Raw genomic sequence first — 23,357 nt, 5'->3', positions numbered from 1 at the left:
ACAGTCGTTCTTCCCGCGAACCATACGCGACTGGAACAGGAAAGGGAGGTAATGACAGTGGCACGTAAAGTGCCCTTCGCCACACACCGTTGGGTGGCTTGCGGAGTATAAATGTAGATGTAGATGTAGAATAGACACAATATACATAACCGGGCTCCTGAAAATCTTCACTGGTTATGACCATTCGGAGGCGCGCTGGTGTGTTAACGTATGGAACGGTATTCTAGGAGGTCCCATCTTCATCAATGGACCAGTTCATTTGGCTCCCAAAGTAACTGGTGAGCTAAATTTAGGGATCTCCTAGAAAACATCCCACTTCATTTATCTGTTATTCATTGATATCAGCACCATTATGTACCCCCGATTATTGTAGGGGGTTTAGGGAGTATCAGAACAATGTGTACCCTAAACGGTGGAGAGTCGTGGTGGTTCCATTCGATGGCCAGCGAGATAACCTGATTTAACGCCCTTGGATTTCTTATGGGGTTATATCAAAGCCAAGGTTTACGAAACTGAACCGAAAAACTCAGATGTTTTAAAAGAAAGAGTATGTCATGCTTGCTCTTCAATACCATCAGAAATGTTACGAGATTCCATGTCAATACCGAAAGGCTCTTACATTAATGCATCCAACAAGGCGGACATGCATTTGAACATTTGTATTATTAATAATGCAGTTACAAACATCTGGCAAGGAAAGCATTTCTGAAGAAGAGAAATTTGTTAACATCGAGTATAGATTTAAGTGTCAGGAAGTCGTTTCTGAAAGTATTTGTATGGAATGTTGCCATGTATGGAAGTGAAACGTGAACGATAAATAGTTTGGACAAGAAGAGAATAGAAGCTTTCGAAATGTGGTGCTACAGAAGAATACTGAAGATTGGATGGGTCGATCACATAACTAATGAGGAGGTATTGAATAGCCTTGGGGAGAAGAGACGTTTGTGGCACAACTTGACTAGAAGAAGGGATCGGTTGGTAGGGAATGTTCTGAGGCATCAAGGGATCACCAATTTAGTATTGGAGGGCAGCGTGGATGGTAAAAGTCGTAGAGGGAGACAAGAGATGAATACCCTAAACAGAAACAGGAGGATGTAGGTTGCAGTAGGTACTGGGAGATGAAGAAGCTTGCACAGGATAGAGTAGCATGGAGAGCTGCATCAAACCAGTCTCAGGACTCAAGACCACAACAACAAATATCTGCCAGTTTATAACATAGGTTTAAATGAAAATCATTTGTGATATTCATTGTATTCATTGTTCTTTGTGGCAGTCAAAGATGTGATAGCATTTATGTAATACTGCCAACTGTGAATCACGAATGTGTTGTTAATAAACTGGCTGTCGTATGTTCGTATATTGATATGCTTTGGCGCTTGTATAAATTCTTTCGGTCAGGGACAATCAATCTTCTAAACTGGCACCTTCCTCGAGACCCGAAATCTAACCCAGCACCGCTCCTACAGCAAGTAAGTTTTCTGGCGACAAGCTATACGACGAGTTATAGACGCAAAGCGTATGATTTCAAGCGCTGGTCTTATTTATAGCAGGGTCTCCTCCTTGTTGGTGTGGAGCGCCCTTTAGTGTTCTACTTAGGCAAACCTTTCGGCGTTTGTGGTATCGAGGATTAACTAACGTCAACGGAGGATGGCGTTGGTGTGACACCTGGCGTGCATCTGTATTTGTACATAACTAAATTGAATAAAAAAATTGAGAATATTCTGATAATACACAAATAAGTTGCTCCCCACAGCATCAAAAAGGAAAAATAATGAGCCAAATTATAAATTAAATATATTCTTGCTAAATAATTCCTGGCAGATAAAACTGTGTGCCGTACCGAGACTCGGACCTTCTATATTTTTGCTACTTCGTTACACCGTATGAAAAGTGGAAAGCGAAAAATTTCTGAGCACGAAATCTGATATTCATCAGGAAAATGAAAAAATACAATCTATCTCTCTTTGTATGTAGCTAACTTGAGTACAAGTAATTTGGAATGTATTCTGATGCTACTGCATCATCGCAAAAAATAATGAGACTAATTAGAAAATAAATTATAAAATAAATACTTTATTACAAAAGTTTTAAGCTTAATGGAGCATGCACACAAACAGCTGACAAGAATAATGTACGGAAAAATGGAAAACAGATTTGATCATCTGTTAGGTGACGATCAGTGGGGCATTTGAAGAGGTAAAGGCATCAGAGGCACAGTTCTGAGATTGCACTTGATAATGAAGCATGATTGAAGAAAAGTCAAGACACCCGCATAGGATTAGTCGATCTAGAAAATCGTTCGACAGTACAATATCGAGCAATAATGGTGAAAGGTTAGGAAAAAAATAGTAAGTTATTGGGGAAGGTGGGTGATGTACACCACGTACAAGAGCAAAGTAGGAAAAATAAGACTGGAAGACCACGAACGAAGTGCTCGAACTACAAACTCCGTAGCAGTAGCATATAGTCTTTCCTCCCGCTGTGCAATCTATACACAGAAGAAACAATGACCGAAATAAAAGAAAGATTGAAAAGTAGAAATAAAAAGTCAGGGTGAAACGATATCACTTACAAAATTCGCTGGTGGTAATGCTATCTTCAACGAAAATGAAAGAGAATTACAGGATCTGTCGAAAGGAATGCATTGACCAATTAGTACGGAATATAGACTGAGCGTCAACTGAAAAACGACAAAAGTAATGAGATGTAACAGAAATGAAGATAGCGAGAAACTTGACATCAAAACTGGTGATCATCAAGAAGGTGAAGTTAAGGAATTCAACTACACAGGCAGCGAAAAGCACGTGACGGATGAAACAAGGATGACAAAAGAAAGCAGACTAACACACTCACAGAACGCATTCCTCACCATGAAAAGTCTACTGGTACCAAACAAACACTTTAATTTGACGAAGAAATTTCTGATGATGTACGTTTGGAGAACAGTACTGTATGGTAGTGAATCACGGACACAACAGAAACGAAACGTTTTAGATGAGGGTCTACAGAAGAACGTTGGGAATTAAGTGGACTGATAGGGTAAGGAATGAGGAGGTTGTCCGCAGACTCGGCAAAGAAAGACACATATGGGAAACACTGACAAGAAGAGGGGACGGGATTATCGTACATGTGCTATGACATCAGGGAGTAACCTTCACGGAACTAGAGTGATCTGTATAAAGTAAAAATTTTATGGGAAAACGGGGATTTGAATATATCCAACAAATATCTGAAGACGTAGGGTGCAAGGTCTACTCTGAGATGAAGAGTTTAGTGCAGGATAGGACTTCACGGAGGACCGCATTAAACCAGGTGAGTGGCTATAGTTGCCAATGAGAAAGACGTATTTTCGAGATGAAAACGTCATACAGAGACAAATGAATACGGTTACCAGTTACTAGCCGACACCTTCATCTTCCGAGAGCTGGTCATATTTCTATTAAATTCATTGTTTTTAATGTTAATTGTTTGCGGTTTTGTCCACAGCAAATGTAAACTACAACAACAAATCTAATATGAACATGAAAAGACGTAGAAATATGAAGTTATCAGTTCTAAATGGAGTCCACTTGTATTTTGTACACTGCAACGGTGTCAGAAATGTAAGTATTCGACAAAATAACAGGAAGTAAGTTTTTGTTCCAATTACCACTGTTACTGAGGCGCTACGTTTTATTTGTGATAGTGCAAGTGCATAAAGCTACATCAGGTTCTTACGTGGTCGAATGATACTCAAAAAACACACTTCCCATATCTTTCAAAATTTGAACCTCCAGAGATAAGCACAGCTTGGCATAATGATCAACCTCCATATAATAATGCGTGTTTGATGACTTTCTCCATGGTTTAGCGTCTGGGTCAACTCTAGGGACATAGGGCGCAACCATAAGAATTTTTCACATAACCATTAGAAATTGTCAAGCCATCCGACCGTTAGCCACTCTTCATGTCCTATTTTGCGGTGACGTTTGTGTTTCAAACCACACGGGATTCAATTCCTCCAAGTGTTTCGTGGTGGTGATGAATAACAATGTGAACAATAATGTATTTATAGAGTGCAAGGTTACTTTCGTATGGGCGACGTTCGATTACTTTTACAGATACAGCATCTTGGTTCTGTAGTGAGTAATGGTTTTGTAGTAGGCTTAGTGCTCAATATATTTATAGAGTGCAAGGTTACTTTTTATAGGTGACTTGGCATTACTTTCAAGACAACAGACTCTGGATTTTGTAATGAGTAAAGCGGATACAATTATCGCCCCGAAGTTGTAAGCTATGTACGAGTTCTTAGCGATGAATAAGAGAGAGAAAACGACGCTCTATGAAGGAATCGTCCGTATGGACTACGTCTTAGAGTGTATGAGTAACATTTGTCACCATCTGGTTTCCTAAAATATGCTTCAAAATGGTTCAAATGACTCTGAGCACTATGGGACTTAACAGCTGAGGTCATCAGTCCCCTGGAACGTAGAACTACTTAAACCTAACTAACCTAAGGACATCACACACATCCATACCCGAGGCAGGATTCGAACCTGCGACCGTAGCGGTCACCTGGTCCCAGACTGAAGCGCCTAGAACCGCTCGGCCACACCGGCCGGCTAAAATATGCTTCCTTTTATTGATGTTTTACTTAAATTTGCTTCAAGTACGAGCTAGTGAGATACGGTTGCAGCTTGACTACGATATTAGGTAATACGTCTTTGCATGCTAAGTAGTTTACAGGAATTGAGTAAGGTCAGAAGTCTGTTGCTGTGTCACTGGGGGCTTATGTGAAGCACGTTTTAACACTTTCTCATTGAACCGTTATCATTATTGTGTGTGAGAGGTACCTGTCTTCTGTTATACTATCTTTCATACAGTTAACAAATTTCGGCACTGTGAACTGATGGCTACACAACTGGGGAAGCTGCCTCACAGCGGAGAAGCTAACAGATGGTAGGACAGCATATTCCCTTCGAAAAGTTATTAAGTTAAGTAGATCCATTCCAAATTATTTAATGAAATGCCGCCTCTTATCTCGTCTGATGCGTTAAATAGTGTGAAAATTAGCGTTGTGTGATTAGTTTCAGATGTTTATCGAACGTATTCCTTGGTGCCTACGTATTTTATTCTGCATATCACTAGAATATCCCGGTTTGAGAGTGGTTTAAGCAATTTCAAACACATTCACTCCTTACTACCTCTGCTGTGAAACACAAACGTGATCGTCACCAACAAACTTAGGGTTTATAAGGCGCTTAGCAACGACGTACCGTAGTCCGTCTCGCACTCCATGCCAGTCCACTGTTAATTCAGTTCGAAACAGATGTTTCCGACTTATACTGATGGCTCCACTTTGGTTAAGTGTAAGAGACATACACGAAGAACTGAAGGTCATTACCATCAGCAACATGATCACATTTCCCACCAAAAAACTATTAGAGAGGGTCGAAAATCTTATACTGACAATGCTGCTCTTACAAGAGAAACTCTCCATCTACTCACCCCCCCCCCCCCCAGATTTAGTTGTATAGTGGCCTAGTGGATAACCCGTCAATACGTGAACACAGAAGATCAAGCACGAAAAAAAGAAGTGGTACAGTGAACGGCCCAAGCTAAAGATGTGAAATGGCAAGCGAATTGTCACAATCACGGAGTCGTGGTTGTGTGGTGACGGTGTTGGACTGCAAAGTGAAAGATCCACATTAAAATCCTCCTCGTGCCCTTATTTTTTTTTTCACAAAATTATGAACTTTCCGTCCGCTCATTGGTATGTCTCTTCTCCTTCTGTAATCTTGGCAATTATCATACTATACAATGGTTATAGATTATGAGTCATATGATAACAATGTATTGCCGTCGCAATCGAATAGTGAGAGCATGCGAGATGCCACGTAGACGTCTAACAGAAATGAAAACAACTTGTAAAAGGATGTGAACTATGTTACAACAAAGGAAGTCAAGGGTCAAAACTTCCAAAACAGAACGCAAGAGTTATAATATGTGCTACTTACGTAGGAAAGGAAGGTGGGAACGTACGTCTAGAGATCCCTTTCTTACACCGGGCTGCTGGGAACGGACATTACACCACGACGCTAACACAGATTAGGAAATGGCAAACAGACTCGTCGATGACCAGACGAACAGTCCATAATTTTGTGAAAATTATGGGCACGAGAGAGATTTGAACACGGATTTTCACATTGGTAGTCCAACACCGCGACCACATAAGCACGACGTCATTGCTGTTATTATTCGCTCTCTGCTGTATATCTTCCGCTTGGATAGCTCACGGTTTACATTTGGTTTCGTTTTTCACAGTTCGGTACACCTCCTACCTGTTTTCATGCTTGATCTGTGTTCAGGTTTTGATGGGGTTTCCATTTTGCTGTTTCACCACTAAATGTGAGGGAGGTGCGGGGGGTGGGGGAGTTTCCATTATATAGGAACAGTCAACCCAGGAAGATTGGATGATGTGATAGTTTAACACTCAATCGCTGAGCACCCAACACAGGCAATAAAGTTTAACGAACACGTGAATAGGGCAGTAGAGAAACGATGTAAATTTATAGATCAGACATAGTTATAGGGCTATGGTTCCAAAGGCATGATGACATACATTGCAAGGATTTTTCTGTAACTTTCTTGAGGCGAATTAGTGCTGAAAGTGTGAAATACTGTTTATATGCGTCTATGCGAGATTCCGTTCGATCTTCACCCTATCGCGTGATTCAGGGCTTATAGAATATAATACTGCACTTCAGATGGCTCTCTGCATGTAAATTTATATGAATAAAAGGATGTCGTAGGATATTTTAAGGCAGCAGACTCAAAATTGTTAAACGGTAATAAACTGGACCAATAACTACGTAATTGCTAGTACATACTTCGTTATTCTGTTCTGCGAGGTTTACCAGTAGCTCTGATACATGCAGTCCGTTAACCTAAGCATAAAAATGTGGAGTGGTTCCTTCTTCTGTAATGACCATTACTGTTACAATACTCTTACCCTCTTAAATACCGTGAACGTAAACTAGGTCCTCCTTTCAATATTTATAAGAATTGGAGCTCATTTTCTATGAAAAGTTTAGTTTTGAGCCGGTTTCAATAATTAAATGATTTGTTACCAAAAGCTTAAACATTTCAGTCGTGTGATGGAATTCACAGATTTGATAACCATTCTGTTTGAAACGTGAATAAAACTAGATTATGAAAATACCTGTACAACTGCGTAACTACTGGGGAAATACAAAACGATTGCGATTTAATTTACGACCAGAAGCTAACTGAGACGATGTATCAAACTTAATTATAATTTGCTGGATAGAGCTGCATATCTCAGACGAGTCACTGATCAACTACAAGAGGCCAGATGGACGAACAATACGTACAAGTCTTGGATGGTACTGAGGCCCAAAGATCTACACCTAAATCCTTCTCCATCATTCACCTATAAAATAGTTAATCATTTCGGCTTCAAATAACAGATTTCTCTATTCGTCCTTCTTTGAAAATCACTTGTTGTCTCTTCTGATTCAAACAAGCGGCGCTTCTAAGAACTCACACTTCCAATAAGAAAGATCTCTGAGATCTATTATGATATCTATTGAAGTATATCGAGCAATTGAAAGTATATCGTGTAATTCAAAACTTATACAGTACACGTAGCTCTTCCTTGTACCGATGTAAATTATACATGCATCCTCCACTGTCAGTGCCGTAGATTTAAAGACAATTTATTTTCAGATTCAGTGCTACGTCTTCCGTTAAGCTCATTTTCACAGCTCCTGCTGCTCAAGGGGGACCCCAGTTAATTTAATAAGAACTTGGCTGCCAGAGAACTTATGAAGTTAGAAGTTGTGTTCCGAGTCGTCGCAGCGGTAGAGAAGCTTCTAGAACGTTAACTTCCCCTAATACCCGGAGTTACTCTTAATGTCTCCGAACATTTTAATTTAGTCCATGATTTGTTGGCGAGTTTTGGGTGAAGACGGATCGTTCAAGCATGGACGGAACACCCAAGGGAGGATTAATGCGTCGGAGCGTTCGTTAGCGTTACGTTGGCAGGGGTCGATGACCATGGGTTGCAGACAGCCGGTCTGTGCGGTACAAGACCAGCCAAAAAGCTGCAATTGTTTGCTAGTCGGAAAAAATATGGGGCCATAAAAGTGATGAATGGCGGTAATAAAAAAGCGCAGTCGCCTATCGTAATATGTTTAGACGTATAGCAGCAAATTAAAACAAAAATGGGTGCATTAGTGTTACAATAAAAGCCAGTTTACTTAACTGCTCGGCAGCATAACAAACAGAGTGTTTAGTAATAAAAGATGCATTTAATTCTGAAATATTCGGAATGAATTATTGCACACACTGCTTGTAGGATGTAAAATGAATAATTCCCAAGTGAAAACTACCGCACATCAGAACGCGCGAACAACGAAAACACGTTAAATGTTATCCATAAGAAAATACAGAAGTGTGCTGGTGTCATTACATTCATAATTTTACAGTATCCTTGTCAGCCGTGATGTACTCGATAGTAGTACGCATGCCAATGCTGCAAAAATGAAGAAAAACAATTTTCCGCAGGAACAGTTTCGAACGTATGTCAGTGAAGTACCGTTTGTATAGCATTATGCTACCGGTTCATTTCTAGACACCTCGAATGCTATACTCACTCTTATTTGATACCAGAACCGGACTGTGTAGATAGGAGAACAATGCGTTTTGCGGTAATTGACTACTTAAAGCTCGTTGTTGGATTTAGCGAATACTGCAAGCACTTGCTATGTTGAGATACAAAAAAATTGAGCAAACTATTTATTTAAATGCCAAACTGTCTGTAATTTTTAAATCCTACCCCTAGTGATTTCATAATCGTAGTCATATATATAATAAATTTTGGTTCTTCTCTCACGTACCATCATGAGATGATTGACATATTCTTTATTATTATATGCAAGACGTTTTTGTTGTTGCAATACGCCATTTATGCCAATTATAAACTATGACATGTTAAATTTCATTATATGTGACAGTGTCACATCAGATGCTTCGATATTCCTGGTGATAAAAGTATGTCCACGTTGTCTGTAAACCAGTTGCTATTTTCACTTTGCTAAACGACTCATGTTCTGTTCACTTCAAATGATATACATTTTAGCGTCAGAATATCATGACAAGCAAATGAATGAAGTAACAGCGATTATATTAATTATATTAATATAATAGTTTTTTGGTAGATTCCTACTAAATTTAGTAGTTTTCACTTGTGTCCCAGATTTGACAACGACCTGCAAGTAATCTCTAAACCAGTTTTCCTTACATGTAATCATATTATCATCAGTCTCTAGTCACTTGATAGATATTCAGCCCATGACAGAACAGCTTTGTCGACGCAAAAAGTCGTGACTAGGTAACCTGCATCAACCTCCCTATCCATAACGGTTGCATTGTTGAAACACATCCCAAATGCATAAGATAAACCTAACTAACTTTTAATCTAAGAGCCTATATGGGTTACCACATAACTGAGCTTTCGTAGGATATTTAATTGCCGAATTACTTTATTTCGTAGCTACTATTAGTACCACGCATTCTGCAAACTCAACACACCCAGCCAAGTACGTAGAAGAGAACACCGTACTGTGTCGCCGTTTCTACACTGCATAGTAGAATTAAAAGATCACATTTTCGAACATCATAAATGACTCCCATTGCGACACGTAAGTTTCAGATTTCGCTCAAAGGTGCCCACAACCTTCCTTTGTAATGAAGCGAGTGATACCCTGTGACGTCACCGTCGGACACAGTGACTCCTCAGACTGCAAGGTTTCGACGCTATGAAAAAAAGGCCGCAGCTAAGAAGTTCATGTGACCTGTGAGGTGAGTCAATGACGTCACACTGGCATCAAGTTTCACAACAGTTTCGCGCAAAGCCATCGCGGATGTGTCACACCACTTGCAGGTAGTCACACCCCATCTGACCCACATTTCACTCCTTCTTTTGACGTCTCTGTGGTAGAGGTCGGAACCGTGACCCCCAGCGTTGAAATCACGCAGTTTCCTGATGAGTGGCCGAGGGAAACATTTCAGACACACATTTGCTAAGAATCGACAAGAAAAGGCCTCTGAGGGCATTAATGAAACCACCCCTTTCCCTGGGTCGTTGATTCACATGTATTTCGTGGTCGAAAACAACAGTCCGCAGTGCAACGAGCAACCGAAAGATATTCTGGGCATTCTTTGGCACTGTTGACACCCTCAGTCGTTTCAGTCGTTCTCGTAGGACATTTTGGGGTTGCATCCCTGTTGAACGTGATCACGCCCATCTTGAGTGCAGCGAGACTGTAGATTTTGTTCTCGCGTACAAATGGGAACCACTAGGAGCTGTTCAGAAACACTCGACGAGATTTGAAGGTGATCTGAAGCAGTGAAAGGTAATTATGCTTTCTCAACCTTTCTCTTTTGCATCCTCCTGTGGCGTTATCAGGCGAAGGCGCAACATTGACATATGTGTGAATAAAACAGCAAATCATACCTCTAAAACCCGCCAGTTCGGAAAAAGCTTTGATGGTACACACGAAGGTTTATTGAGCGGGTTACATATATACACTCCTGGAAATGGAAAAAAGAACACATTGACACCGGTGTGTCAGACCCACCATACTTGCTCCGGACACTGCGAGAGGGCTGTACAAGCAATGATCACACGCACGGCACAGCGGACACACCAGGAACCACGGTGTTGGCCGTCGAATGGCGCTGGCTGCGCAGCATTTGTGCACCGCCGCCGTCAGTGTCAGCCAGTTTGCCGTGGCATACGGAGCTCCATCGCAGTCTTTAACACTGGTATCATGCCGCGACAGCGTGGACGTGAACCGTATGTGCAGTTGACGGACTTTGAGCGAGGGCGTATAGTGGGCATGCGGGAGGCCGGGTGGACGTACCGCCGAATTGCTCAACACGTGGGGCGTGAGGTCTCCACAGTACATCGATGTTGTCGCCAGTGGTCGGCGGAAGGTGCACTGCCCGTCGACCTGGGACCGGACCGCAGCGACGCACGGATGCACGCCAAGACCGTAGGATCCTACGCAGTGCCGTAGGGGACCGCACCGCCACTTCCCAGCAAATTAGGGACACTGTTGCTCCTGGGGTATCGGCGAGGACCATTCGCAACCGTCTCCATGAAGCTGGGCTACGGTCCCGCACACCGTTAGGCCGTCTTCCGCTCACGCCCCAACATCGTGCAGCCCGCCTCCAGTGGTGTCGCGACAGGCGTGAATGGAGGGACGAATGGAGACGTGTCGTCTTCAGCGATGAGAGTCGCTTCTGCCTTGGTGCCAATGATGGTCGTATGCGTGTTTGGCGCCGTGCAGGTGAGCGCCACAATCAGGACTGCATACGACCGAGGCACACAGGGCCAACACCCGGCATCATGGTGTGGGGAGCGATCTCCTACACTGGCCGTACACCACTGGTGATCGTCGAGGGGACACTGAATAGTGCACGGTACATCCAAACCGTCATCGAACCCATCGTTCTACCATTCCTAGACCGGCAAGGGAACTTGCTGTTCCAACAGGACAATGCACGTCCGTATGTATCCCGTGCCACCCAACGTGCTCTAGAAGGTGTAAGTCAACTACCCTGGCCAGCAAAATCTCCGGATCTGTCCCCCATTGAGCATGTTTGGGACTGGATGAAGCGTCGTCTCACGCGGTCTGCACGTCCAGCACGAACGCTGGTCCAACTGAGGCGCCAGGTGGAAATGGCATGGCAAGCCGTTCCACAGGACTACATCCAGCATCTCTACGATCGTCTCCATGGGAGAATAGCAGCCTGCATTGCTGCGAAAGGTGGATATACACTGTACTAGTGCCGACATTGTGCATGCTCTGTTGCCTGTGTCTATGTGCCTGTGGTTCTGTCAGTGTGATCATGTGATGTATCTGACCCCAGGAATGTGTCAATAAAGTTTCCCCTTCCTGGGACAATGAATTCACGGTGTTCTTATTTCAATTTCCAGGAGTGTACCTGTCACAACCTTCCACATGAGTCATCCTGGCAGCTGCTGTAGCGCCTGAAGATAGACAAACCGCACCCAGGAGTGTCAAAGTGGTTGCCTGTACCTCAGGCGCTAGAGCAGCCGTCAGGCTGATTGGTGTCTGAATTTCTGACATGTACATTTGTAACGTGCTCAATGAAGGTGCGTCGGGTTGCACCGAGAGTGTTGCCAAACCAGGGAGATGCTAGAAGGACCCTTTGCCCTTTTAGTCAGGAACTTATTAATGTTGCACTCCCACGTGATCACTTGACCGGAGGGCGGGAAACAGGAGAGTTTAAAAAGCATACCTAAGTACTATTTGAAGCGAAACAAGCGCTGTATCGTTTGTAAGATACAAGGGCGAGCGAGGGCGCCGGGACTTACCCCAGTTCACTGCTAGCAGAACCACGTCACCTTAACGCGCTACGCGTAGCACACAAGATCGTTCTATAACTAAGTATAAAATTAAAAGGCAAAATTTCCATTTGAAAATTTGTCAATATATATTTTATTGTAATGACATTTTGAGTATCAAATCTTAATGTAATGAAACCAATGGCTTCCATCAAAAAAACAGTTTTAAGAAAAAATGAATGGCGCTAAATAATAAAGCTAGAAAGTCAGAATTTGGTCAGAATGTGCCTCTGGAGGTACGAAATGCACGGTGCAAGTTTCAAAGCAAAAGAATTAAAATTACAGCCGGAATTCACGTTTCAATAAAATTGAAGGCGCTGAATATTGAATTTAAAAACGTAAGAATTTGTTTTATGCTTCAGTTCACCGTAAAAATAATAACTAAGATATCACGTTAAGCTACCTTTTATAGTTTTTGATCAATTTAATGAAAAACCAAATTTGTCACTAAAATAAATTAAGTACCCGCAATTTTAATAGTAGAAAATTTTGGTTACAGCGCATGATAAAACCTACTAAATAATAGAGTTATACCAAATTTTAGAACCGCAGTAATAATAACATCCAGTACTAGTTCTAGTAAAGGTATGGTTCAGAGGTAACGATCTACCGTTACTTCCAGTATAAAAATTATAGAAGGTAATGTTTTCAGTTCAAGCGAGCTGAAACTTTTTCTGTGCTTTCAAACAACTTACGCGAATGCATGTAAAAATAAGAAGATTCGAAATTAATTGATAACTTTGTTATTAAAAATTATGTGTGCAAGGCAGCGGTCGTACAGAGGCTGCTGCAATGTGCACAAGACAGATAACAACAGATATTCCCTTGGCCGTCCGGTGCGGCACATATATAAATACAGCCAGAGAGGCAGGAGAGAAGGCGCCACCGACGTCCAGAAGAGGCAGCTCATGCACGTTGCGCCCTACGCGGACGATACGGCGCTCTACGAAGAAGCATCAACTCCAGGCTGATGCGTCGCCGCCTGCAATCGGCTTGCGACGTCCTTGGAGCTTGGGCTACCAAATGGCGGCTCAGGTTTAAAGGAGCCAAAAGCCAGGCGGTGATCTTCACAAGGAAGAAGATTCCTGCCGACCTGCAGCCACTCAGCATCATGGAAGGTCCCATCCCATGGTCGAACACCGGACGCTACCTAGGCGTCACTCTGGACCGGCGCCTGACGTGTAGGGCGCACATCAGGGAAATAAGGGGTAAAGCGCTTGGCAGATTTCGCTTGTTATACCCCTTACTCAACCCAGCGACGACCCTGACCCCACACGGCGGCATAACTCTGTCCCTGACACTAATCAGGCCTGTGTTAGAGTACGCTGCTGTTGTATGGGGCAACGCGGCCAACCCGTCAATTGCAAAGCTGCAGACGGTCCAGAAGAACGTGCTTTGGTTAGCGCTTCACCTGTCACGAGACTTCAGCATCGGAGAACTCCACAGATTAGCAGGAGTACCAATGCTAAAACACCGATTCCGGCAAGCGGCGCATCGTTTTTATGCGGCCGGGCGGACGCCGGAGAACGACCTCGTCCGCAACTTGGGCAACCAAGTGCACTGGCGCCCGACCACGAGATGGCCAGACCTGTTGCTGGTGTAACGGAACGCCGCAACATGAGCAAGAAGACCCACTAGTAGCAACGCAACCATGAAGAAGATTCCAACGAGCAGACCACATTCAACACCCTCAGGGAGATGTAGGAAAGGCGTGATCCGCCCATTCTACAACTCACTGGAGCATGAAGCTCCATGAATTTGCGAAGCTAAGCGAAGCAGGAGAAAAGGTTCGCTTCGCACTCAGCCACTGTAAGATCCACGTCTGTTAACCGTCGGATTGCGCTCTGCCTCAGATGACGTCAGAGACGGACTGTGACAAAAGCGTATTTGCGGTAAAAACTGATAGTGGACTAGCGAGGACTGTACACGGTCCTGGATCGCTTATATTTTGCTAAAATAACTGTTAGTGTGCCGTCCGTGATAATTACAAATCTGCGTGACAAGCGGTGAATATTATTTCCACTTTCGTGACGAGCATTTATTTCAAATAGTTATTCGAGTATTAGCAGTCAAGGCGAAGGAAAATTTGGTAGGAACGTAGCGCGGAAGTGGCCCCTGAACTGCTAGTTGTGCTGATTAGAATTGAGAGATTTACTGTCAATTTAACACTGTGGTTTTCAAAGTGTTGTGCATGAGATACTTTACTCAATACATGTTAGAACTAGAACTTTATACCTTCATATATAGGCATAGTCCTGACCCCGATAAGTAGAAAGAAAATAGAAACATTTCTTTCAGTGGGTTACACCAAAATGTGGCCGTGCAGTATGCAGCTCTCTGGCTGACCACAAAAATAGTTGCCAGGCTCGAGTGAGTAAGAAGGCGAACAACAATACTATAGAACCAACAACAACTTAATACTTAACCCGCCGCCCCACACATTTATTGCTTCGGATCACGTTCAGACTTCGTCGAATGGTTTTGTACGCTTTTAAGTGCTACCATCACGTGCCCGAGATCAAAATTGCGGTTGCGTTGTACTACAATAGCGTGAGATCACGTTCAATGGGGATACAGCAGTACAGTGTTCAAGAACCTTTGCAACGTCCGAAGGTGTCAGCAGTGTTCAAGGATGTCAAGAACGTCTTCCCGTTGGACATCACATTGCGATCTTCCGTTTTCGACCCCGAAATGTGTGGGAATCACCGCCCGAGGGGAAGGGGTTGTTTCATTGACGCCCTTTGTGTCACCACCTGAAGCCTTTTATTGTCGATTCGTAGCGGTGGAGCGTCTAATTTTTTCCTTCGGCAACCAATAAGAAAATCAAGTAATTTCAACTGTAGGTATCTCGGTTCTGACCTTCACAGCAGAGATGTCACAGGAAGGGGAAACCGTGGGTAAGAAAGGCTGTAACACCCTTTTCACTGTGTGACACGTCCACCGTGGCGTTAGAAAGAAGTGTGGTGAAATATGGTATCAATGTGACATCATTAACTCTCCTTACAGCTCACGTGACCTTCTGAGCTGTGGACTTCGTTTCGCACGTATCGACGCCTTGCTGTTTGAAGCGTCGCCACGATCGAGCGTGATGCTGCTGGGCGCTACACTTTAACACCTTCACAGAGGAAGGCTGGAAACAACTTCGAAGCAAATTCAAAACTTCTGCTTCTCAATTTGAGACAGTGACAAGCCCGAATAAGTTATCCTTGACTTTTGTTGCGCAGTGTAGTTAGGTGACGTGGAATATCAGTAGCCTTCAGTGATGTTCCTCGACGTTTAATGTACAGCCAGCATACGGTCACGGAATGCAGAGAGTTTCTTACAATTGATATATGTTACTTAGTGTTCTTCTGTACTGTACGTTAGCTGGGCCTGTAAAGTGGATTGAAGTGAGTGCATATCTACATCTTGATTTGTATGAATGCGGTGACCGATTTAATCAAGCAAAGGTCCTAGGTAATAAAACGTATTAGGTTCGAAATCTGTCACACATTTCCTGGGAAGATTATTAATTTGATAGTTCGAATAATGGCGTTTTCTCCATCCTCCAGCAGGAGGTAAGAAATGTGAGTAAATATTTAAGTCCCTGTCTCTTCAGTTAATCGCTTCTGGTATGGCCCACATACTTCCTTGACTTTAATAAGAATAGGTTGAACGGCGGTGATCTAGGTACCTATTGTGTTATATGGTTTTGACTGTGGGTAAGTTTTTCAAATGAAGTAAGAGGCAGCTCACAGTGGCGTCCCCTGTTCCGTGACTGCGTACAAACCGGAGAAGCGGTCCCATCCACCGTATTAGATTGAAATCCATACATTCGGCTGATTTATTCAATGACGTACTGCCTTTTGGCAGCGCTTAGTTTTGACGGACACAGAATGTCGGGCACCAAGTTCGGAGCTTTTCAGCTTTAATGTTTTAGTAATATGTTCACCTGAATATTTGGGTCTTAGCGTAGGTGAAGCCATTTATCAGTACCCAAGATTAATACTCATAGCTGTTACTGCCCGATCTACAACGCTGCTTTCAAATTTTATCGCCCTTCTCAAGGATAGATATTTCTGGAAGTGTTGAGACGGTACAAATTGTAGAGTGAAATTACAAACTATGGGTATCGTTTAACCAAAAATGTGATTCTTCGTGTGAAAACTAGTTGAGGAGGTCAGTTCTTTACTTAGCAACAAAAAGTCTGAGATCTTTTGTGAATTTACATCAGATTTGCATATGCAGGAAAAGATGTGAGTGTACAGTTCTTAATCAGAGGGGTGTAAGAGAAATGCAAGCAGCATGTGATTGAAGGATCTAATTCTTTTAATTATTTGAGCAAGTATGTTGTTAGATACATTACTTCGTTTTGAACAGTTCTCTTATATTGGTCTTCAGATACGTGAAATTCCAGACCTCCTCGTTCACACGTGCCTTAAATTAACGAAGACTGAAGTGTAGCTTATAAATGCCTTGCTAAATACCTATGACAGGAGCCGATTCATCCTTGCCGTCATAGATTTTGATGTAATCGTATGGGCAGTTGCGCTCGCCCGACGAGATGGGCCTCATGGGACAGGTCATGATGTTCTCGCAGCGCTGGCCGTCTATGTTGAACTCCTCGTTCTCGATGTAGAGCTTGATGAAGGGCAGCCTCGTGTTAAGGTGGTAGCGGCAGTGCAGCCCCCTGGGGTAGACGCCTGGGTAGGCGGGAGACTGCACGTAGCACGTCTGCAGGCGGCAGTCGCGGAACACTCGCTCGCAGTAGGATCTGCAAGCATAGGATAACACTGTGAGTAGGTTGTTTAGGTTCTTATTGGTAACGCCACGTAGCCCTCTGTATGAAAATCACTGGCTGTGCTGTGTGCAGTCTGTGGCGGGTTTGCATTGTTGTTTGCTATTGTAGTGTTGGGCTGTTGGCTGTTAACAGCGCGTAGCGTTGCGCAGTTGGAGGTGAGCCGCCAGCAGTGGTGGATGTGGGGAGAGAGATGGCGGAATTTTGAGAGCGGATGATCTGGACGTGTGTCCATCAGAAACAGTACATGTGTAAGAATGGATGTCATGAACTGCTATATATTTTATGACTTTTGAACACTATTAAGGTAAATACATTGTTTGTTCTCTATCAAAATCTTTCATTTGCTAACTATGTCTATCAGTAGTTAGTGCCTTTAGTAGTTTGAATGTTTTATTTAGCTGGCTGTAGTGGTGCTCGCTGTACTGCAGTAGTTCGAGTAACGAAGATTTTTGTGAGGTAAGTGATTTGTGAAACATGTAGTTTAATTTGGTCAGGGCCATTCTCTTGTAGGGATTTTTGAAAGTCAGATTGCGTTGCCCTTAAAATATTGTGTGTCAGTTTAAACACAGTCATGTGTAATTTTTCTAAGGGGACGTTTCAACACCTCCCATCTTTATAAATTAAAAAAAAATTATTATACGATATTTGTCCTTCAGTTGTTGATACGAAGACAACTTAGTGGCGGTAGGAGGAGTAGTTTCTCGTTTCTGCAAGGAGTTACTCAGATTGCAGACTTGAGTGGCGACAGTGACGAAATCTTACAGGCGGATTTCACTTTAGCCTTTAAACCTAGATCGAACTGTCACACCCTCCGCTGTACCGACGTACACCCGTGTTACATATCACATTAACCGTCTCAGTGGTCGGTAACGCTGACTCTTCCTAGTGCGATGTAGGTCGCCCCGGATATATTAGCGCTTAGTATTGGCAGCGTGAGAAAAGTGTTTGACAGAGTAAGACATTTGACAATGTTAGTGGTGAACTATCTCTAGGATGGAGAATTTAAGTACAGTGTCTAACGTACGTGTGAAATGGGTCTCCTTTTCCATAAGCGCAAAGTTATTTACTCGTGATTCGGTTCCTTTATATACGTTTTACAGGTACCCTTAGTTTCATCTGTCACATTCATTAACTTGGTAATCTACACTCATGCTCATAAATTAAGGAAAGCTGCAGAATTTGGCGCCACACAACGAGGCTGGAATCGTTACCATAATCTTGAGATCACACTTTGTGGCACACGGAGGGCCCGTGATACCACCTGCTGTGTTTGACCAGCCTCCATTCGCCCTAGTATTCTAATCCTCAAAACGTCTTAAGGGGCTCCGGAAAGGCTCAAAATCATGAAAAGTTCAATTTTTACTTTTTTGCGTTTTCTGAATCTGCAGACTATTACCTTTTAATAGATATATAATTTATTCAATTCCGAAGACTACAACTATTTTTAAATTTTTTTTGAAATGTGTTCTACATGGGCGTGACCCACTGTGGCGCTGTTAAACTGCTGTCAAATGGTGTTATTATTAACGTCCGTGTTCATCAGGTACATTTTAGTGATGTGAGACAAAGTATGTGTTGTGGCTCTCCTGTGATGGTTCAATATATATCGCTGGTTTGATTGTCGATTGTTTCATGTTTATTTACTCTGTCGTTATCTCGAAAATATTCGTAATTAATTCTGTTTCTTGAGTCTCTGTTTTGTTGAAGTATAATAATGAGTAAAAGTAAAGTTATTAGAAATCCTCTGAAGGCTTTTAAGAAAAGGAGAAATGTTGGAAAGCCAAAGGTATGTGTTATTACTGTAAACAATAAAGACGATAACCAAGTTAGTGAACCTAACCTCTCAAGTACACCTGCCCATAGCAGTCAAAGTGGGAAAGAAAATCACAGAAGAAGCTTGGTTCAATGAGTGAAAACTATGAATGTTTTATGGGCGAATCGGATGTGAATGAAATATTTGATATGTCGGTTCTCAAAGGAATTTTTTCAAACTGTGTAAGATGTATTCATTGTAGTGAAGTTGGTCTGGAACTCTCCATAATAAAGCACGTAGGACTTGCTAGTGAAATACAACTGAAATGTGATAAGTGTTCATAGATGACCACCTTTTGGAACAGTGTTGCAGTAACTGCAACTGAAGAAAATGGTAGCAAAATCTACGAACACAACATTAGATTTGTTTATTCCTTGCGTTCAGTTGGTAAGGGTGCTACTGAAGGTGCAATTTTCTGTGGCATCATGAATCTTCCAAATCCCCCAACCAAGTTTACGACCTATAATAAATTAATAGGGTCTAAAGTAGAAGATGTCTGTATAGAATCTATGAAGAATGCTGTGGAAGAGGCAGTAATGGAAAATAATGGTAACAGAGATTTGACTGCAGCGTTCGATGGTACCTGGCATAAATGGGGACACACATCTCTTCATGGTGTAGTATCTGCCACCAATATGTATACAGGGAAAGTTTTAGATGTAGCAGTAATATCAAAGTATTGTAGATGTCCACAAAAATATAAAGGTACACATGAAAATAATTGCAAAGCTAACTATAGTGGCAGTAGTGGAGGAATGGAAGTGGCTGGTGTTGCCAGTATATTCCAGCGTTCTGAGGCGTGTGATAAAGTGCGATATGTTAATTACCTTGGTGACGGTGATTCTAAAAGTTTCAAACATGTTCAAGGACTGAAGCCCTATGGTGATGATGTTGTAGTGCAGAAATTTGAGTGTATTGGACACGTACAGAAGCGAATGGGAACAAGACTTCGGTGACTGAAAGCTTCGTACAAAAAACTAAAACTCAGTGATGGTAAAGGGTTGGATGGGAAGGGAAGGTTAACTGACAGTGTAATTGACAAAATACAGAACTATTATGGAGTGGCTATTAGGCAAAATACACAAAGTGTCAACGAAATGAAGAAGGCTGTTTGGACTCTTTTTTTTTTCATACTTCTTCAACCGATGAAAATCCCCAACATAGCTTGTGTCCCAAAGAAGAAGACAGTTGGTGTAAATATAACAAAGGATGCTAACTGGTGAAGTGTACACTCATAATCATAGTCTGCCTCATGCAATAATTGAGGTGATAAAACCTATTTTCAGAGACTTAGCAGCACCTGAACTGTTGAAAAAGTGTATTCACGGAAAAACTCAAAACCCCAATGAAAGTGTAAATAGTGTTATATGGTCGAGAATCCCCAAGACTGTATTTGTTGGAATAGAAACAATTCACTTTGGTGTGTATGATGCTGTTGCGACTTTCAATGATGGCAACATTGTAAGGTGCAAGGTATTTAGAAATATGGGAATGAAGATAGGTTCTAACATGGTACGAGCGATGCTTGCTTTAGACAAGGAACGCCTTCGGGCTGCAGACAGGGCTGTAAGGAGTCTAGAAATACAAGCAACAGTAAACAGGAGGAGGAACAAGAGGAAGCTGGAGAAGGAGTTTGCAGAGGATGAAGATAATCCATCCTATGGACCTGGAATGCACTAAAAAGCTAATCCAATCTTTGTCGCTCGATTCCCAAAACTTTTATTTTCTCATACTAATTACATGTTTTCTAAGGATCTTCCAAACATATTTGTTTCAAACTTTCAATAAATGTTACACAGTACCTTCTGCATAATTTAACACAGCCTCTTTCCAAAAAACTGTATATTTTTGAATATATAAATAAAAAATTGAAAAAAATGTTGTGAATTTTCATTACAATTGAAAAAAAATCATCTTTAATAACTGAACTAAAATTTTGTAAAATCCCTGTGTTAAGTTGTAGCCCATATTCCAATAAATAATCTGTAAAAAGTTCAACTTCCTACCTCAAATACTTTGTGAGGAAAGATGTAATTTATAAGCGTTATTTTATCATTGCAAGTATAGGGCGTTCCGGAGCCCCTTAAATATGTGTTCTTTGAGCCATTTTCAACACACATTCACCATTAGCACGGCTGAAAACGTCTGCACATTTACTCGCTGGACCGCACTCTGACATGCACCAACACACCTCTGCGTATGTGGACTGCTGCCAGCGCCACCGTGCGACGACGGCAGGTCAGATGCACCACATGGTCATACTCCGAGGTGATTTAACCCGCAAAACGCCTACCACAGCGTTGTATCACCATTAATCAGCATTATCCTTAATCTATGAGCATCAGTGTGGTTCCTGTGGTGTCTGTATATTATGTTGACAAAACAAATTGTTTCCAACAGAAGTAAGGACCAACATTAATAACCACTTCAATAAACGATTTTGTTTGCGTCTGGCGATTTGCAGACTGTCTCTAGTCGAAGCTATAAACGATCAAGGCTGCTATGAGTGTTACTTGAAGAACATATTTTCTGAAACACCCGTTACAGTCGTGATTGGAGCACAGCGTGTTCCATTGGATTCTCAAAAAGACATCTGCTTGCACTGAGCTGCTAGTACACTGCTTGCTTACAATTTTGTGCACATCTCTACTGTTAGACGTAGACGAATATAGTTACCGCATCTGACCAGCGAAACAGTCATGTTCGGCATCCTATCACCGTATGAGGGATACTGTTGCATCCAAGAACACTTTCGAACAACATCGTTGTGGTTGTCCATGTGTTATGGTCTGTGTAGACTTAATATCCCATTGGCGTACTGGCTTCTAAATCTTTGAACTCTCTACAGTCACCGGTGAACGTTATTATGATATTGTACTTTTTCTCTATGTATGCCTTTTCAAGGATGCATTTGGCCCTGACCAAATTTTTATGCACGACTATGTGCGATGGAAGAAGGTTGTATACATCGAAGAAGCGTAGAAATACTAGATGGTATCAGATAGATTATATAATGGTAAGAAAGAGATTTAGGAACAAGGATTTAAATTGTAAGACATTACCAGGGGCAGATGTGGACTCTGACCACAATCTATTGGTTATGAACCGTAGACTAAAACTAATGAAACTGCAAAAAGGTGGGAATTTAAGGAGATGGGACCTGGATAAACTGACTAAACCAGAGGTTGTACAGAGTTTCAGGCAGAGCATAAGGGAACAATTGACAAGAGTGGGGGAAAGAAATACAGTAGAAGAAGAATGTGTGGCTTTAAGGGATGAAACAGTGAAGGCAGCAGAGGATCAAGTCGGTAAAATTCCTTGGGTAACAGAAGAAATATTGAATTTCATTGATGAAAGGAGAAAATATAAAAACGCAGTAAATGAAGCAGGCAAAAAGGTATACAATCGTCTCAAAAGTGAGATCGACAGGAAGTGCAAAATGGCTAAGCAGGGATGGCTAGAGGACAAATGTAAGGTTGTAGAGGCTTATCTCACAAGGGGTAAGATAGATACTGCTTACAGGAAATGAAAGAGACCTTTGGAGAAAAGAGAACCACTTCTATGAATATGAAAATCTCAGATGGAAACCCAGTTCCAAGCAAAGAAAGGAAAGCAGAAAGGTGGAAGGAGTATATACAGGGTCTATACAAGGGCGATGTACTTGAGGACAATATTATAGAAATGGAAGAGGATGTAGATGAAATGGGAGATATGATACTGCGTTAAGAGTTTGACAGAGCAGTGAAGGACCTAAGTCGAAACAAGGCCCCGGGATTAGACAACATTCCATTAGAACTACTGACAGCCTTTGGGGAGCCACTCCTGACAAAACTCTACCATCTGGTGAGCAAAATGTATGAGGCAGGCGAAACACCCTCAACTTCAAGAAGAATTTAATAATTCCAATCCCAAAGAAATCAGGTGTTGACAGATGTGAAAATTACCGAATTATCAGTTTAATAAGTTAGAGCTGCAATATACGAACGCGAATTCTTGAATGGAAAAACTGGTTGAAGCCGACCTCGGGGAAGATCAGTTTGGATTCCGTAGAAATATCGGAGCACGTGAGGCAATACTGTCCCTAAAACATATCTTAGAAGCTAGATAAAAGAAAGACAAACCTACGTTTCTAGCATTTGTAGATTTACAGAAGGCTTTTGACAATGTTGACTGGAATACTCTCTTTCGAATTCTGAAGGTGGCAGTGGCAAAATATAGGGAGCGAAAGGCTATTTATAATTTGTACAGAAACCAGACGGCAGTTATAAGAGTCTATGGGCTTGAAAGGGAAGCAGTGGTTGGGAAGGGAGTGAGACAAAGTTGTA

The 23,357-nt window shown here is 42.1% G+C and overlaps 1 protein-coding gene across 1 annotated transcript in view; it reads right to left on the bottom strand.

Annotated features, from left to right (window-relative positions):
* LOC126235062 (cubilin-like) overlaps positions 1-23,357 on the bottom strand; it is a 451,076-nt gene that overhangs the window by 79,813 nt on the left and 347,906 nt on the right. Inside the window, exon 5 of the mRNA XM_049943797.1 lies at positions 16,906-17,192. Within this exon, the coding sequence (XP_049799754.1) occupies positions 16,906-17,192 (287 nt within the window). The remainder of the gene's footprint in view (positions 1-16,905; positions 17,193-23,357) is intronic.

The sequence above is a fragment of the Schistocerca nitens genome, chromosome 2 (assembly GCF_023898315.1).
Source record: "Schistocerca nitens isolate TAMUIC-IGC-003100 chromosome 2, iqSchNite1.1, whole genome shotgun sequence".
NCBI classification, from domain to species: Eukaryota; Metazoa; Arthropoda; class Insecta; order Orthoptera; family Acrididae; genus Schistocerca; species Schistocerca nitens.
The sequence above is the reverse complement of the archived record's forward strand: the minus strand, read 5'-3'. Positions and strand labels throughout refer to the sequence as shown.